This window comes from Callospermophilus lateralis, unplaced genomic scaffold, assembly GCF_048772815.1.
Source record: "Callospermophilus lateralis isolate mCalLat2 unplaced genomic scaffold, mCalLat2.hap1 Scaffold_1098, whole genome shotgun sequence".
In the NCBI taxonomy this organism is placed as follows: Eukaryota; Metazoa; Chordata; class Mammalia; order Rodentia; family Sciuridae; genus Callospermophilus; species Callospermophilus lateralis.
In genome coordinates, this window is record NW_027511223.1 from 239,099 (window position 1) to 255,938 (window position 16,840).

General features: G+C 35.5%; 1 protein-coding gene and 1 non-coding gene across 2 annotated transcripts in view; one reads left to right on the forward strand and one right to left on the reverse strand.

Annotated features, from left to right (window-relative positions):
* Positions 1–866: 866 nt before the first annotated feature.
* LOC143640030 (transport and Golgi organization protein 1 homolog) overlaps positions 867–16,840 on the reverse strand; it is a 28,709-nt gene continuing 12,735 nt past the window's right edge. Inside the window, exons 6-16 of the mRNA XM_077108011.1 lie at positions 16,074–16,277; positions 13,577–13,725; positions 7,565–7,700; positions 4,342–4,430; positions 4,024–4,101; positions 3,827–3,937; positions 2,536–2,607; positions 2,251–2,355; positions 1,486–1,608; positions 1,279–1,387; positions 867–898 (exon numbers count right to left, since the gene is read on the reverse strand). Of these exons, the coding sequence (XP_076964126.1) occupies positions 867–898; positions 1,279–1,387; positions 1,486–1,608; positions 2,251–2,355; positions 2,536–2,607; positions 3,827–3,937; positions 4,024–4,101; positions 4,342–4,430; positions 7,565–7,700; positions 13,577–13,725; positions 16,074–16,277 (1,208 nt within the window). The remainder of the gene's footprint in view (positions 899–1,278; positions 1,388–1,485; positions 1,609–2,250; positions 2,356–2,535; positions 2,608–3,826; positions 3,938–4,023; positions 4,102–4,341; positions 4,431–7,564; positions 7,701–13,576; positions 13,726–16,073; positions 16,278–16,840) is intronic.
* LOC143640035 (U6 spliceosomal RNA) lies at positions 10,478–10,584 on the forward strand. Its single transcript, XR_013154848.1, has one exon. It is a non-coding gene; the product is annotated as a U6 spliceosomal RNA (small nuclear RNA).

A 16,840-nucleotide genomic window follows, 5' to 3' on the forward strand; every position in this document is an offset into this window, starting at 1 on the left:
CTTCTAGATTATATTTTGTGGACATCGAGGCTCTTAGCTTAAGTTGTAAAAGTTTTAGATCCTCTTCAACTACTGATATTGTAGTTTGTGTCTAAAAATTGCAGAAAAGAGAGGTATTCTTAAAAGTGAGGCACAGGAAGAATTCACAGGCACTATGAGACTCTTACAAAGAACTATACCCGAGAGACATCCATCATCTGCTTAATTTGATCTTTGATCTTCTCATTCCGATCACCTAAAAAACAAAAGACTTTAGCTTTTTCTTTCCTTACTTTTAACTCTATATTCTCCTAACCTCCCCAAACTAAATAATGATTGTGTTCAAACACCAGAAGAAAAAAAATCAATTAAATAACTAAACTGATTAGACTAATGACTTTTAAGAGAATTGCAAGCTTAGATTTAAAAAAAAAAAAAAGAGAGAGAGGTGAATTTCAGGCTGGGGTTGTGGCTCAGTGGTAGAGTGCTCACCTAGCATGTGTGAGGCACTGAGTTTGATCCTCAGCATAAAAATAAATAAAAGTACTGTGTCTGTCTTAAAAACAAAACAAAAAAAAGGTGAATTTCTAGTTTGCACAACTAAAATGCTATCTATGCTATTCTTGTAAAATAAAAGCTTTTCTTCTCTCTCAGATCTATCTTCACCTGGGCAAGTAAGTGTCTTATTTAGAAAGATTCAATCCTCTATTTTCTCCGTGAATCTACTACCAGGTGTGGTTTGAAATACTTGCTATGTAAGCAATATCCAACTTGGGAGAAAACAACTGGAAATATTTTCCTCATCAGTAAACACTGTTAAACTCCCTCTCTCTAGCTTTCTGATAGTCTCTAGCTTCTGTTTTCACAGCCTTAGTTTATGGTTCCAACTATCTCCGAACTCTTAAGACTGACTGTGGACCTTAAAACCACAGAGCCATAGAGAAGATGAGTTATCAAAATCAACTATCATCTGCATAAGTTAAGAAATAAATTTCTCTTACTGTACAATGTTCAATACTCTAAGTATTGTATAGGATGTGACTATTGTAGCTGCAGTGTACTTACTAGTTTTCAATGGGATAGAAAAAGTCAGTGTTCTTCACATGCTTATTGCTACATTATACCCCAACAACCCACCTCTGCCAATGCAACAGACATATCTATAGATCCAGTGATATGTGTCTACAACCCTGAAGCTTAAGAAGAAAATCAGCCAGCTAAAAAGTGGCATCTGTATAAATACTTAATTAAAGACAGGAAAGCAAAAAAAGGATTCAACCTCCCTGAGACTGATCTTACCTGCTACCTCTCCGTTGGTTAATTCATCTGACTCATCTTCTCTATTTTGATCCTCAGATTCAGATTCACATTGTAACCGATTCAACTGTGTGATATAATTAGTCAAAGCCTAGAAAAGAAGCAAAAGTTTGGAAGACTCTCAATTTTAATTCAGAAGATTTCAGGAGAATTCATGAGATGAAACATGTATTTGGAGTATAAACTTACATTAATAGTATCATCTTTGTGATTAAGATCTACAAGTAAATCTTTCTGGGTCTTCTCAAATGATTTGATGTGTTCACTGAGCTCAGTGTGTGATGTACACCAGTCTTTGAGTTCCTGCTGCAACTGAAAAGTCAAAACACATGAATTCCTGTGGGTTAGGGAGGGGTCTCTGCACTGGATACATCAGGACTACAAGACTTAGACAAAGAAATAGAGAACCATACTCCTCGGTGGCCTGCCTCAATCGAGGGGGTTGAGACCTTGGTTAAGGAAGAGGGCCGAGTGGCCCCAACTCTCACAGCTGCAGTAAGAACATCAGAGCTCTCAGGAAGTTGACCCTGTTTATTGCATTCCCCAGAAAATTGCTGCCAATTCAAATTATTTACCTCCAGCAGGAATGGCTGGACACATATGACTGTCTCCTAAATTTAGACTCCTTATCATGTAATCTTCCCTTGGCCGGTGAATCAGTAACTACTCAAAAGAGGATCATAAAATACTTAATTTTCTGGTTTAAAAAGTTTCTTTGGGGCTATGCAAGTTAATAACTGATTGACATTTGATAAGAAAAGCAATAATCCAAAAATACAAAACAGATGGAGAACATATATATGCACTCAATTTAGGGAGCATGTTTAAACTTTGCATATCTAGAAAAGGTCCTAAATGAATATTTCTTACCTCAGAAACAGATCCAAGAAAGATACAAGATAATGATATTCACTTCTCTAGTTTACATTATGTATGACATCAAATTTTCTTTACCTGCTCTTTCGTCTTCGTAAGCATGGTATTTTCTTTCTGAAGCTGACAGCATTCCAACTTCACCTTCTCTTCACGAAGCTTAGCTTCATTGAGGACAATTTGAAGCTAATGCAAAACACTACAGTTAGTGAATTAATTCCAAAGAAAAAACAGAGTTATACTTTCCCAAACCAGACATCATATAGTTCTCATTTTTTGCACATTTTAGCACACTTCAAATTTTTGGTCCGCAACAAAACTAAGATGTAGTATTAATATCCCGTTAGCAAGAGTTGGCAGCTTTACCTCTGAAAGTTCAGAAGTATTCACTGAAATGACATCTTCAAGCTTCTCTATAGATTTCTTATTTTCCATTATCTGCCAGGTGAAAACAGAACACAAAATATGCATTAGAATTTCAGTAGAAATACTGATGTGTGTGTGTCTGTGTGTGTGTGTGTGTGTGTGTGTACACACATATATATACTAAAAAGATAAACACAATAAAATATTTGTCAAGCCATCCCATTACATTTCAGGTAAATGCAGGGGATCCAGCTTTGGACTAAGCAAAAAATCAAGAACTGAAAGAGATGAGGGAAAATGAAGTCATAAATATTTCATGGCATCCACAACCTTACTGTTTATGAGATAACCAGAAAAAAAGGTCAACTATAGAAAATCATAATGCAATAATAAAATGTTTTAAAGCATAGAAAATTAATTAATTACTGTTTCAAATAAACCAGTTCAAATTAGTAATTTTTTTTTCTAGTGATAGAGAAAAAAATTTCCTAAGATCATTTTTAAAATTTTCTTATTTGAAGTAAAAAATGTTAAAATTTAAGGGAGAATAGACTAATCTCACATACAGAAGAATTCCCCAAAATTTATAAAGATATTCGCTCCTTAAGGAAGTGGACATAACTCTGCAATCTTTGTTTGCAATGCCTGGGATTGAATCCTGGGCCTCATGCATGCTAGGCAAGTGCTCTACCATGAGCTGCATCCTGAGCTCGTAACTCTTCATACTTTTACTGTGGGCTGTGCATGGTAACTTCCAAAGAATATAATATGAAAAGGATTGGAAAGAATTTTTACAGTGGAGAAATCTGATAAATACTACCTCAGCTAGGTGATCAAGCTTACTTGAGGGTAGGATATTTCAGAACACACTCTCTACTATCTTTTGCAACTTTTATGTAATTACAGAAACTTATAGAAATTGAAAATGAAATATGTAAGTAAAATTTTTTTAAGTACAGAAAATTGATTAATTCATTACTCTTTCAAGTAAAAAGTAAACAAATACTGTTCAATTGGACAATAGTTTTTTAGTTGATATGCATGTTTCCAAGGGCAGAGCAAAGCAATATGAAAATTATCCAAGGTTGAGAATAAAAATATTTCCTAGGCCCATAAAAATAATTTGTTGTATCAGTACTTAAAAGTTCCACAAAATGGGCACAGAAGTGGGTTCAACTTCCTTGACTCCTAATCTTACTTTAGTTAACAGCTAGACTAAGTTCAACTTAACCAATTTTACAAAATATTTCAAAAGCCAAATTACAGGAACACTTAGCAGCAAAACTCTTACCCAGTCGTGATTCTTAGCTTTCTGTTCTCTTTCAGATTCTAACATAACATGAAGAGTTTTAGTTCTCTCATCCAGAAATTCTTTAGCTTTTTCAAGAAGCTTTATTTTATCCTGGGGAAAAAGGTGTCAAGATTACTCACTCATTACATTTACTTTTGAGTTTAGAATGTAATTCCCCCCAAAGAAGGGATTTTTACCTTATATTTAGTTGCTTCATCAGAAAGAATCATATTTTGTTTCATGGTTTCTTGGACCTGTTTCTTTAATTCCTTCATCTATGTAAATAAAGCATTCAGAATTAAGATACACAAATTATAGTGCTATTATACAAGTTACTTCCAGACAAGTGACCCATTCCAGAAGAAAGCAGTACTTAATACATATGACTGCTTAGAATTTGGATGATTTGTAGGAAATAATGAAACAAAAATTTTAAAATACAATTTTTAAATTAAAACAGGTAGAAATGATTCAAGCTAGAACCAAGGGAGAAAGAAACAAAAAAATAATTATACCTTCTCTTCATACTTTGAAAATTTGTGTATCAGTTCTTCATTTTCTTTCATGAAATTGCTTATCTTTTGGGAAATTTGCTGTTCAGTGACTAAAAGGGGGAAATACACAAGATTATTACAATCACTAAATGAAATTCAATTACTCAATCTACTAAAAGCAAAGACATGTTATATGGTACTATGAGGAAATACTTCTTAGCATAAGTATTATGCTTTTAAAAAGCAATCTATGCTTATTAGCAATAAGAGTATAAAATTATTAAAATTTAAGAAAAATATAAGAACAATGATATTTTGCTGGGGGCAGTGGTGCACACCTGTAATCCCAGTGGCTCAGGAGGCTGAGCTAGAAGGATCCCAAGTTCAAAGCCAGCCTCAGCAATAGCGAGACACTAAGCTACCAAGTGAGACTTGATCACTAAATATAGGGGGTTGGGGATGTGGCTAAGTTGAGTGCCCCAGAGTTCAATCCCAGGTACCCCTCCCATCCAAAATGATATTTCAATTTAAACTTATTTCACAGATGGGAAATACATTAAAGTGTTGTAGCTTGATATTCCTCCCTTCTCAAAACACTTTCTTTTCAGAAAATGGAATCATTTAATTCTTTGCAAAGAAAAACAGAAATGAAAGCATACTGATTCACATTACCATTCTTTAAATTATCTACTCAATTACTTAATGCATGATTAAATCATTAGCATAGAAATACTCTTCAAATGTAATACATCTGCATTACATCAATATTCAAAGTTAATCTGCCCCAAATTAAAACATCATCTCCCTATCCACAATTTGTTCCTCCTCTTTATCTCCTATCTCAGAGTTGGAACCATCATCATCTACTCTATTATCCATGCTAGCAACCTAGGAATAGTAAAATTTTCAGGAGGTAAAAAAGTAATAGACATTAAAAGTCACTGTATCTACTTCTAACATACATAAAACACACATCAAACACCAATACAATACAAGTTTAAGAAACCTAAAAATTTACCTTGATATACTCTATCTTTTACCTAGAAGAGAGAAAAAAGATTAAATTTGATGTCAAACATCTGCTCAATAGAAACAGCATTCCTAAAACAACAGTCAGAATCATAACCAAGTGAGAATTTAATAACATTCTGGTTCAGGATAATAAATTTATAGGATTAAAAATAAGTAAAGGTTAACAAGCATTTTAAATTTAATTGGTAGTGATATTTCATAAATAGGCTCTGACATAAAAACACTAAGATATGTACCTTATTTCACAGTAAAGATGTGTGTGAATGTGTGTGTGTATGTGTACTCAAAATCATTTACTTGAGAATTCTAAATAACCAGGATAAAGTCCAGAAACAATGACTATTCAAAAGGAATCCGAGGAAACAATATTAAAGGCATAATATTTGTACTAAGATATGCCACTTTCACTCACCAGAAAACATCTTAGAACTCCAATTTAAATTTGGCTATTGGCTGAATTTAGAAACTAAGAGGCTACATCATCTTATTTCTACAAACCACTAAATATATAGCAAGAAATCTGAAAGGGAAGACTGCTAGAAGAAAATGCACAAGCAACTAGAGAAATGACAATTAACATATTCTGGAAAGGACAAAAACAATCATTTCCTAAAGACAGCAATAAAATGCCTGATAATAAAACCTAAGCAGAAATTTTTAAAAAACATCACTAAATTTCTTTGTAACTTAGCATATACTTGTCCTTTCAAATGTTATAAATGGTGATGGGATACTCAGATGTGTCCATGGATCATCCATGGGATCTTCATAATAGGAAATTGCATTCAGAAAACTCCAACACAGAAAGAAATGGCATTTCTTTAATGTCATAGCCTTGCTAACCTTTTACTCAAAATGACAACAGAGGAAAATGGGAAGTGTCATAAAAGCAGTCATCTAAGGAAGAGACTAAAGCTCCAAAGTCAAATGCCAAAACTGAGGAGCAACAACTAGGAACCAGATCCCACATAACCTAGTGAAAAGAGAAACAGGTCCCGGGGTTCTTGAAATGAGAAACAAGAGAGAAATATAAAGTGTTTTCATGTTTTTTCCTTCTCTTTATCCTTCTATTTCCTTTTTCCTTTTAGCTGAGAAAAAGTTCAATGAGATTGAACTGTTCCTCACAGGAATCCAGGCAAATGATTCTTCTATTTAAGAAGGGAATACTTTTTAAGAGATTTTACACTCAATTGTACAAGGAGAGGAAACTTATCTTAACAATGATATGTCTGATATAATTAAGAAATCAGAAAAAGAATACTCAGATTTGAAAAGATTTGTATTCAATGCTTGGCCTCTTTAACTGTTAGGCTTTTCATATGCAAAGTCAATTTACCTAAAATAATTTTCTTCCAATTATGTTAAATAACTATGAAACAGAATGACCTACAGTACAAACATAAGTATGTATAAGGGTATATATATACGCTTATATATATGTGTACACACATACACAGAGATAGACTAATTCTGCTCAGAAAAAAAAAGACTTAATGAACAAAACATTTAATGGATTTTTGGACAACACATAATCTATACTTCCAAATAAAAAGGTATTTTCTGAACATATGATCAAATCATAAAATCTGGGAAAAATATATATAAAAGACTGGAAAAATTATCTCATCTCCTTTTTCTCATTTTACTGTATTTCTTTGTAGCATTTCCCCCTGTTTATATGTGTTTATATTAACATACAGTTCATCAACATTTAAATCTTAGTTTCTGCTTTTTTTTTCCACTTCACATTTAATTGTGAGCATTTTCTGTACCTCAAAGCTTTGAAATAGATAAATCTGCCTACTATTCCATTAAGCAAACATACAATAACCCCTAAATGAATTATGTTGTGCTAAGTCTTCAATCTAATACACTGTTCCACTGAAAAACATTACCAAAATCTTCAAAGAATAGTTATTTCTTTAATATAGATTACTAGACATATATGCTACATAAAAGGATATTTATCTAACCTATCCCATCTTTTATCCGACTTTTAAGACTTCTGATATGTATGAAACTATTGATCAGGATGGCTGTAAGAATTACCAGTTCTACCAACTGCACCCACACTAAATTATTTTATAAGGTTAGTTTGACTTAAACCACTAATTTGTGTTTTAGCAACTGAAAAGGAAAAAAAGTGGGGGGGCAGTGACTATATAAAATAATCCTTGTGCTTATGTGCTAAGGTATAAGTAAGTTAATTTACTCACAACAAGAACAGTTCTCCAAAAGAAAATGACAAAGGATACCAATCCAAAGAAAACAGTGAAAACTACAGGCTCCCATGGTAGTCCATAAAAATCAGGCCCAGGTTGATACTCATCAGGCAATATAGTAAACAGCTGAAACAGACAAATTAGAAGAAATGGGAAACCTTAAATTTATAACAAAACAGTCACAAAGAATCATGGCAATTCTAAACCAACCTCCTCGTCAGAAATCCACCTCCTCAATATTTTCCAATAGTTTCTTCAAGAGAAAGGATACTGGCAGTCTCATATTTTTTGTTCACTTGCAGTGTTTTCAAGTATAATGAATCTAAATACTTTTTTAAAAAAATTATTTATGTATCTTTAGTTTCAGGTGGACACATTATTTTGTTCTTATATGGTGCTAAGGATCGAACCCCTAACCTTAACCCTAACCCTGACCATAACCCTAAATCTAACCCTAACCCTAACCCTAACCCTAACCCTGTGCCTCATGCATGCTAGGCAAGCGCTCTACCACTGAACCACAACCCCAGCCTGAATCTAAATACTTTAAATTGAGCATACATTTCCAGTTTGTAACAGGCCCTATATCATCACATTGTCTAACACCTGGCTAGAATCCCTCTGGATCATTCTTTTCTCTTAGATAACCTGGTTTTTATAATTTAAAAAATTCATTTAAGACAAAAACTTAAATATATGAAAGAACTAATTAATTTTATGGCAACAAATAAAAACAATGAAACAATAAAAAGATTTCAAAACCCTTTGGGTATCATTTGATAAGCTAGAAGAATACCTTACTATTCTGAAAAGTGTTTAAATGAAGAAAAGGAAACAAATATTTATCTCCTGCCTTAACTATACAAACCAAATATCTGTGTAAAGAATAATCAATCATAGCCAGGCGCCGTGGCACACACTTGTAATCCCAGTAGCTAGGGAGGCTGAGGAGGGAGGATAGCAAGTCCAAAGTCAGCCTCAGCAAAAGGGAATTGCTAAGCAACTCAGTGAAACACTGTATATAAATAAAATACAAAATAGGGCTGGGGATATGGCTCACTAGCCAAGTGCCCCTGAGTTTAATCACCAGTACCCCCCCAAAAAAAAGAATAATCAAATTTTTATTTGTGTAGGCATCCCAGCCTTTAAATGAAGAAAGAAAAATCCCAGCAACTCAGACCATTGCTATTTTGCAACCTATAATATATTAGCAAATCTCACCAATGTCACTGTTGACTAGTAGTCAACATCAAAGGAGAGGACATGCATATGTCAATGCAATATTTCCTATTAAGTTTTCATAAGAAACAGAATTGAACCTAAACCTGACTACCAATTTCCAAGAAATATAAAGCAACAGAGAGAGGCTGAGGTTGTTAGCTCAGCACTTGCCTAGAATGCATAAAGCCCGAGGTTCAATCCCCAGCACCATCAAAAAAAAAAAAAAAAAGGCAATAGAGAAAACAGATTAAATTGTTGTGCCAGGGGGATTGTCATTTATTCACCAAAACTACAATATATCCTAGAAGTCCCACAAACATATTTTTTTCAATTATTGCAAAAAGTTACAACAAAAGGAGAAATCAATAGATAGTAACTTATATGAGACTTGTTCTCCCACTGAAAGCAACCAGAAAGTTGGAATATATATATATATATATATATATATATATATATATATATATATATATATTTTTTTTTTTTTTTTTGGTACCAGGGATTGAACTCAAGAGCACTTGATCACTGAGCCACATCCCCAGTCTCAGCCCCATTTTGTATTTTATTTAGAGACAGGGTCTCACTGAGTTACTTAGAACCTCACTTTTGCTAAGGCTGGCTTTGAACTCGTGATCCTCTCTCAGCCTCCCGAGCCACTAGAATATTAAGGCATGTGCCACCATGCCCAGAGCTATTTTTCATATAGAAAGCCACAAGGGACATGCAACTGTCACCCCTAAGAGCAGGAGAACAAATAGGTGAGCATTCTACCTTGAGGCACCCTCTAGACCTCAGTTTGGGAAGGGGAACCCAAATGGGGCCTAACAGTCTCACTGAGGAGAAAGAGACCAGAGTTCCAGGAGATTAAGCAGTCAAAAACATGTAGAGAAAACTACCAGAAAGATGGGAGCCACAAAGAAAAAGAGTTCCAGAAATCTGCATGGAGGTGGTCTTCAGTTTGGGGCTACATTCTAAGCAGTACCTGTGAGGGCCAAGAACAAACTATTAGTTAACCAATCCCACAGTTGGCACTGAGCTGGAAGAAGTCTGGATTCCAGCTAGCCAGAGAGAGTTGACATACAAAAACAGTATGGTCAACAAGCTCATGAAGAAGTATTTGATCCAGGCATGATGGCACATGTCTGTAATCCCAGAAACTCAGAAGGTTGAGGTAGGAGGATCCCAAGTTTGAAGCTGGCAACTTAACAAGAGCCTAAGCAAGTTAGTGAGACCCTATCTCAAAAAAAAAAAAAAAGTTCACTCAATATCATTAATTGTCAGGAAATAAACTCACAAAGACATACCCACTAGAATGGCCCAAATGCTAGTGAAGATGAAGTCAAGTGGAAGTCTCCTAAATTGCTGGTGGAAGTATAAAATGATTGTGGTCATTTTTTAGCATGGCTTGACAGTATCACATAAGATAAAAACATACATTAAATGTAGGAGGCAATTGCACTCCTAGATATGAGTCCACTTATAGGGGCATATATATGAAATAGTACTGTAGGAAAAATGAATCTATAGTTTAAAAAAAAAAAGTTATCAGTGGTTGCCTGGAACAGGTGGTGAAGGAACTCACTGGGAAGGATCCCAAGGAAACCCCTTTTCTAATGAAAAAACTGTTCTATATCTTGATTATGGTAGTTTTTACATGGGTATCTACATTTGTTAAAACTCAGAGTGTGATTGCTTTGGCAGCACATATACTAAAATTAGGACAATACAGAAAAAATTAGCATGGTCCCTGAGCAAGGATGACACCCACATTTGTGAAGCATTCCATAGTTTTGTGGAAACAACCCTTCAACAGATGAATGGATAAAGAAACTGTGGTACATATACAAAATGAAATGTTACTTATAGCATTAAAAGAGAAAAAAATTATGGCAAAACCAAAAGCTGTATGTTCTCTCTGAAAGTGGTGCTGACCCATAATGGGGGTGAGGTGGGTGGCAAGGGGCATGGAAAGAATGGAGGAACTTTGATTGGGCAAAGGGGAGGTAAGACAGGCGAGAGGGCATAACGATAGGAAAGATGGTGGAATGAGATGAACCTCATTACCCGAGGTACATGTAGGACTACTACATGTGTTGAGTACAACTAGGAAAAGTTTTGTTCCATTTATGTACAATGAATCAAAATGCATTCTGCTATCATGTATAACCAATTAGAACAAATTAAAAAAAAAACTCACTGATATTGGCTATCAAGGAATTACTGTTAAGTTGGGTGATGGCCCGTGGGTTCATTATACTATTCTCTATGCTTTTCTTTAAAGCTTTTCTAATTAAATTTATTTTTTAATTAGTACATAGAAATAAACATTATAATTATTGAAGTAGGTAACATGACATTTTGATGCATGTATACACTATGTAACGTTTAAATCAGGTTAAATATATCTACCTCCTCAAACATCATTTATGGTAAAACTTTCACAATCTTTTCTTCTAGTATTCTGAAATGTACAGTATGTTATGGTTACCTATAGTCCCCTACTATTCTCTCTGCTCTTATTTAAAAGTTTCCATGATAAAAATACTAAAAATAACTTTTAAATTAAGATATAACTTCAAATATTTAAAGGATTTCTATGTAGAAAAGAATTCAATTTTATAGAGGAAATCATGTGGAGGAAAATTTGGAGTCAATAGAAGGATGAACTAGACAACAGAAGAACATATAGCCTTGTAAGAGAGTGACTCATGCTAGGAAATACTGGTGTACAGGCCTCATAACTACTCGTCAGGGCCACAGTAAAGAAAATTACAGCAATGAGTGAGAAACTAGACTAACAGCCTTCCAAGATTTCTTCTAACACTAAGATTCTACTAAGATTCCATTGATCAATGAATCTGATTGGTGCACATCTCCCAAACACATCAGAGCCTATTACTCTCCAGTCCTATCAGATATCATACTACTTGTTTAAGATTTTACATTGACTTGTTCATAATTTTTGCATATATTTGTTAAGTCCTTTTCTTAAGGCTTTCAAAAATCACAATCATGCCTTACACCTGTTAGACTCTTTTAGTCCTCGCACAATGTCCTGTACATACTGGGCCATCAAAATGCCTTTTTGAAGGCTCCTTTCAAATCAGTCTCGTAACATTGTGCCTCTTCTTTGCCACTCACATCAATGTCTTACCTATCACCACAAAATCACTGACCATACCTGCACCACATTCGTGTACCCCGACCTAGACCTAGAGGAGGGCTCTGTGCATACCTAAAAATATGAATAAAGAAATCCTTCCCATATTGTGAGGCTGTAAACTTTCCAAGTGATGTTGATTCATTCTGATAATCAAATTATGACTGTGGAAGACTGGGCTTTAATCACTGGAAATATCATTATTCTAACTGCCTGGCTTGTACATACTCCTTACCCAGGTGGCTGCCACCACCATGAACAAACATGGAGCCAACTGAAAAATGATTCATTTCTCCCCATCACATCTTTTCCACCCTGGTGGTCTTTCCTCCCCAGGTATTCATTGTCTTTATACCACCTCTGACTGCCTACATGAGAATTAGGGGGTGCGTGGGGGTAAAACCCTACAAAATGCCAGACACCTCACCAGACACTTTACCTTGTCAAATCATTTAATTCTTATGATTGGAGTAAGCATTATCTACATTTTTCAGATGGGAAATCTGATATTGAAAAGTTTAGTTATTTGCCCAAACTTCTAAATGATAACCTTGGGATTTGAAACCAGATCTTCCTGGCTTCAAAATCTATACATTTTACAAGGAAAACAACAACATCACTTTTCTTACACAAGTCTTGAAATAACACAACCTACAGGAAACAACTTCAGTTGAGAAGGATTACTGTCACAATAGCCCTAGGACCATCTTATCCTCCAAGCTCTAAAAGCTTTCTCATTCCTATAATTAAACTCTAAAAGTCCAACATCAACAAATACCATGAGGAGGAGGTAAGTCCTAAAATACTTAGATAAGCTTCTAGACAGATTAAATGTCTTGTTTGGATCATGATTTTCTTTAGAAAGGTCAGCCTTAAGTGACTCTTTCTAAGAAACAGATCTAACCTAATTCCTTTCATTCTTAAAACTTTCTAAGGATCCCCACTATTAATGGTCTAATGCTACTTTGGCTCATGACTTCCTTTAAGATTTGCTGGCCTCTCCAACAGACCATCCCCCTCCAACTTCACACGTTATACAACACCAACTATTCACATTCTCCTGGCCTCCCCAAATATCCTTTTCTTCATGTTTCCATTTCTCTGAACACATTTGTTCTGACTGCCAGCTTCCCCCACCATCCTCCACCCCAGCCTGTCTAATCAACAACAAACCACATGTCACACTCCTGTTTACCCTTTGCCTGTGCTTCAAACACATCTCTACTACTTTCTGACCTTATTGATCACCCTTCCAACCATAATAAATGCATTTATGGACAATAATGTTCTACCATCAAATAAATACCTCTCTTTCTGCCATAATCTTACTGTGTTTCAAGTGAATGCTATTATCTCCCTGCCAGAATGAAAGGTTCTGAGGGGAAGAACCAAGTTTTTACAGGCGTACAAATGTCCAGCCTTGGTAGACAGCAAATCTTACTCATATGCTAAACTAAGTACCATTAAGCCACACCCCTATGGCTTTTGTTTTAGGAGCTATCTACTCAAAGGGTCAGGAGTCATTTTCATAAAGACATTTTAAGTTCTTCACTTCATGACCAGAAGCCACTTAAAAACTAATAAATAATCAACATTCTAATTGAAGAAACTATGTCAAACTTACCATCTTAGTAAAATAAAGCAAGAATGAATATAACAAGGAAAGCACGTTGTCCAAAAGGGTGGCATCTGCTGGCTCTTCCACCTTTATCTCCTTTAGTGGTTTTTCTGTATCAGCATCATCAACAGGAGTACCTTCTGTTATAAGTAGCTCTAAAATTGAAAGGGGAAATGGCTATTTTATTTTATGCTATAGAATAAGAATTGTCTCTCTTCAGTTTCAATATTCATCGAGTGTTTCACTAAATATATGAGTCACAGTGCCTGGAATATGTGGTTCTCCTAAAGACAATTAACACAGAGAAGAAAACTTCAAAATCCTAATTAGAGCTGTCAGACCCTTCAATTATAAAATGAACAATCTCCAGTCTACTTTCCACTACTTCCATGGCCATACAACTGCTATCAGAACAATATTTACTAAAGGAAAATTTTTAAAACCAGAGATATATAGACAGGGTCACATTCAACAAACATGGATTTAGTGCTGGTGAAACTTTGTTAAAAATTTTAGGAAAGCTGAAAGAGAGGGAGTCTTGGTTTGCAGATTTACAGGTGGAATGAGCCAAGGCTTAACACAGCATCTGGCACCTGGCAGAGATACTCAACAACTATTTATTGAGTGGACAGATGACAGCTATTTAAAAAGAACACAGTAATACCAAGAGAGACTAAAGGGAATTGGGTACAGACCTGCATTGAGGCTCTGTGAATGAGGTAGAATTCCAGTTAGACCTGAGAGCTTGTAGGGGTGGAATTTCAGTATGAGTTACATGAGCCTGGGGTACGTTTGATTAAACAGCTAGGAGTCCAACATGCAGTTATTAATAAGTTGGACCAGTTGGGCTGGGGATGTGGCTCAAGCACTCGTCTGGCCGTGCGGCCAGGGTTCGATCTTCAGCACCACATTAAAAAAAAAAAAAAAAAAAGATGTTGTGTCCGCTGATAACTAAAAAAATAAATATTTAAACTCTCTCTCTCTCCCTCTCTCTCTCTAAAAAAAAAGGAAGTTGGACCAGTTGCCTCTAAGGTCTTTCTCAACCCTGAGATTCCATTCACTACTATTTTTTTAAGCTTTTGCCTAATTTTTAAATTTTTTTTTTTTAGTTTTTGATGGACCTTTATTTTATTTATTTGTATGCAGTGCTGAGAATCAATCCCAGTGCCTCACATGTTAGACAAACACTCTAACACTGAGCTACAACCCCAGGCCCTCCATTCACTATTGGTCTATGAATTTGACTGCTGGTGAAGTCTGCCCTTTGGCTCAGCATCTCAGCATCTGAGACACATTAAATGACATTTGGGAAGATTTTACCTATAAAGGTGATTGACATCATTTTGTGGTGGAACCTAAAAGGCCAGGGAAATAATTCATGCTTAATTTTGTAATCCAAGTTTTCCCTAATCTTGAAAGTTTTGGAGCATGAAAATAACAAATCTTAATGGTGTGTGATTCATTTTCAGAACCTTATGGAGTTAAACACAGTTCATAAGTCAGTAGTGTTCATATATGGATGCAATGTCTTCTGGAAAATGGGAGAACTGATATGTTATTCCTTCTCAAATTAACTGAATCCCCCCCTGCTATGAGTTCTCCTACACTCTGTGTGTGCAGATGGCGGTGGGGTCAGGATCAGTGATGCTAAGCCCTGCACTGGTGCAGGATAATGCTATAGCTATGCTTACAGACCAGAACCTTTAAAAACACAAAATACAGTAATTATGGCTTCATAGCACCATACTGGATGGATAAAATAAAACAATTAGTCATCATCTAATTTACTGATAAAATGAGAGTGAACAACACAAAAGTAGAATGCTGTTGATGCCATTATTGGGGATTTTTTTGAAAAATTGTTTCTCATCTCCCACTGGATACTGTGTACTATGATGAAGTATTCATAAGTGTCAGACTAAAATGGATTGCAGTTCTGTACTGTTTCCTGTAAGTATATAGTATAAAGATCTGGATGATTGACTGCATTTGAAAAAGTTTAATTACCATGTCCAGGAAGCAAGTCAAAACAGGACTTGAGCTATATTACATTCCATTTAGAAGAAAAGGGAAAAAACACAGCATTTATGAGACTATGAACAGTGATTCTCAAGCTAACTTGTACCAGGCCAGACTTTCCTGGAAGGCCTGGTAAAGACAGATTGTGGGTCCCACCCCCAGAGTTTCTGGTGCTGTTCGTCTGGTTGAAAATTACAGTTTTAGAGCATAAGGCCTTTGAAGAATAATATTTTAGTTGTAAATGGTTTACACAAGCTAGTCATAGCTAAACATTTGCTTTTAGGTGAGTTACAGTCTCTGGCCTATTTTTGATATCTAGTCATCTTTATTCTTGATTTTCTCTCACTTAAGAGATTTTTTTTTTTGAACTCACATGTACCTATATCACTCTCTGCTCTATTTTGTACCTTTGGCAACAAATATCCTTGAAAGCCTTCATTATGATAATGCCTCTACTTTGTAGAGAAAAATTGGCAAGCTTTACCTGGGTCTGCTTTCTCAGTATTTGGGATCTGAGACACTTCTAAGACACCCATGTCCTCAGTCACAGGTTGACTCAAGAGGCTGGGCTCTTTAGGATGGTTCATATTTAAATGATGACTCAGGAGGCGAGGCTCTTCATAAAGATTTCTATTAAGATGATTTGTGTTCTCTTTAGGAAAATCATCTTCGTGGGGTGGCTGCATCTCTACAGGGGAGAAGAATGCATTGAGCCAGCTGGATGACACTATCTACCCCCACTTAAGCCCAATGATCAGCACTCCCCCTCAGCACACAGCTCCAGATACCTCAACACTGCCCTCCATGTCCTGGCATGCGCCCATGAGAACACTGGGCAAGGATACGGGAGGGTTAATTGTTTTCATCCCATTTAAAGGATGACTGAACTATACAGTCAAATTTATAAAGAAGCCTTTAATTCAAAGTATTTCATAAACAAATACATTTATGATAGAGGCTTCAATAACTTACCTTCCCTTGGCAAACCAACATACACCCACATGAATAAATGTGCAGAAGAGAATTCTGGTCCAGAACAAAAATGTGAAATGTCTATTCTGCTCAGAAATAACAGTAACTCTTTCATCTACAAGTGTGCTGGTCTCACCAAGCCAGTATAGAGAAGGGAATTCCATAAGTCTAGCTTGCTAATGTGCCTTTCAAATATGTTCAAAGTAACCTAGGAGCCAAAAGGTGAACCTATCTCCTTCCTGAGCTCAGGACATAGACCAATAAGATCCAGAGCAAAGA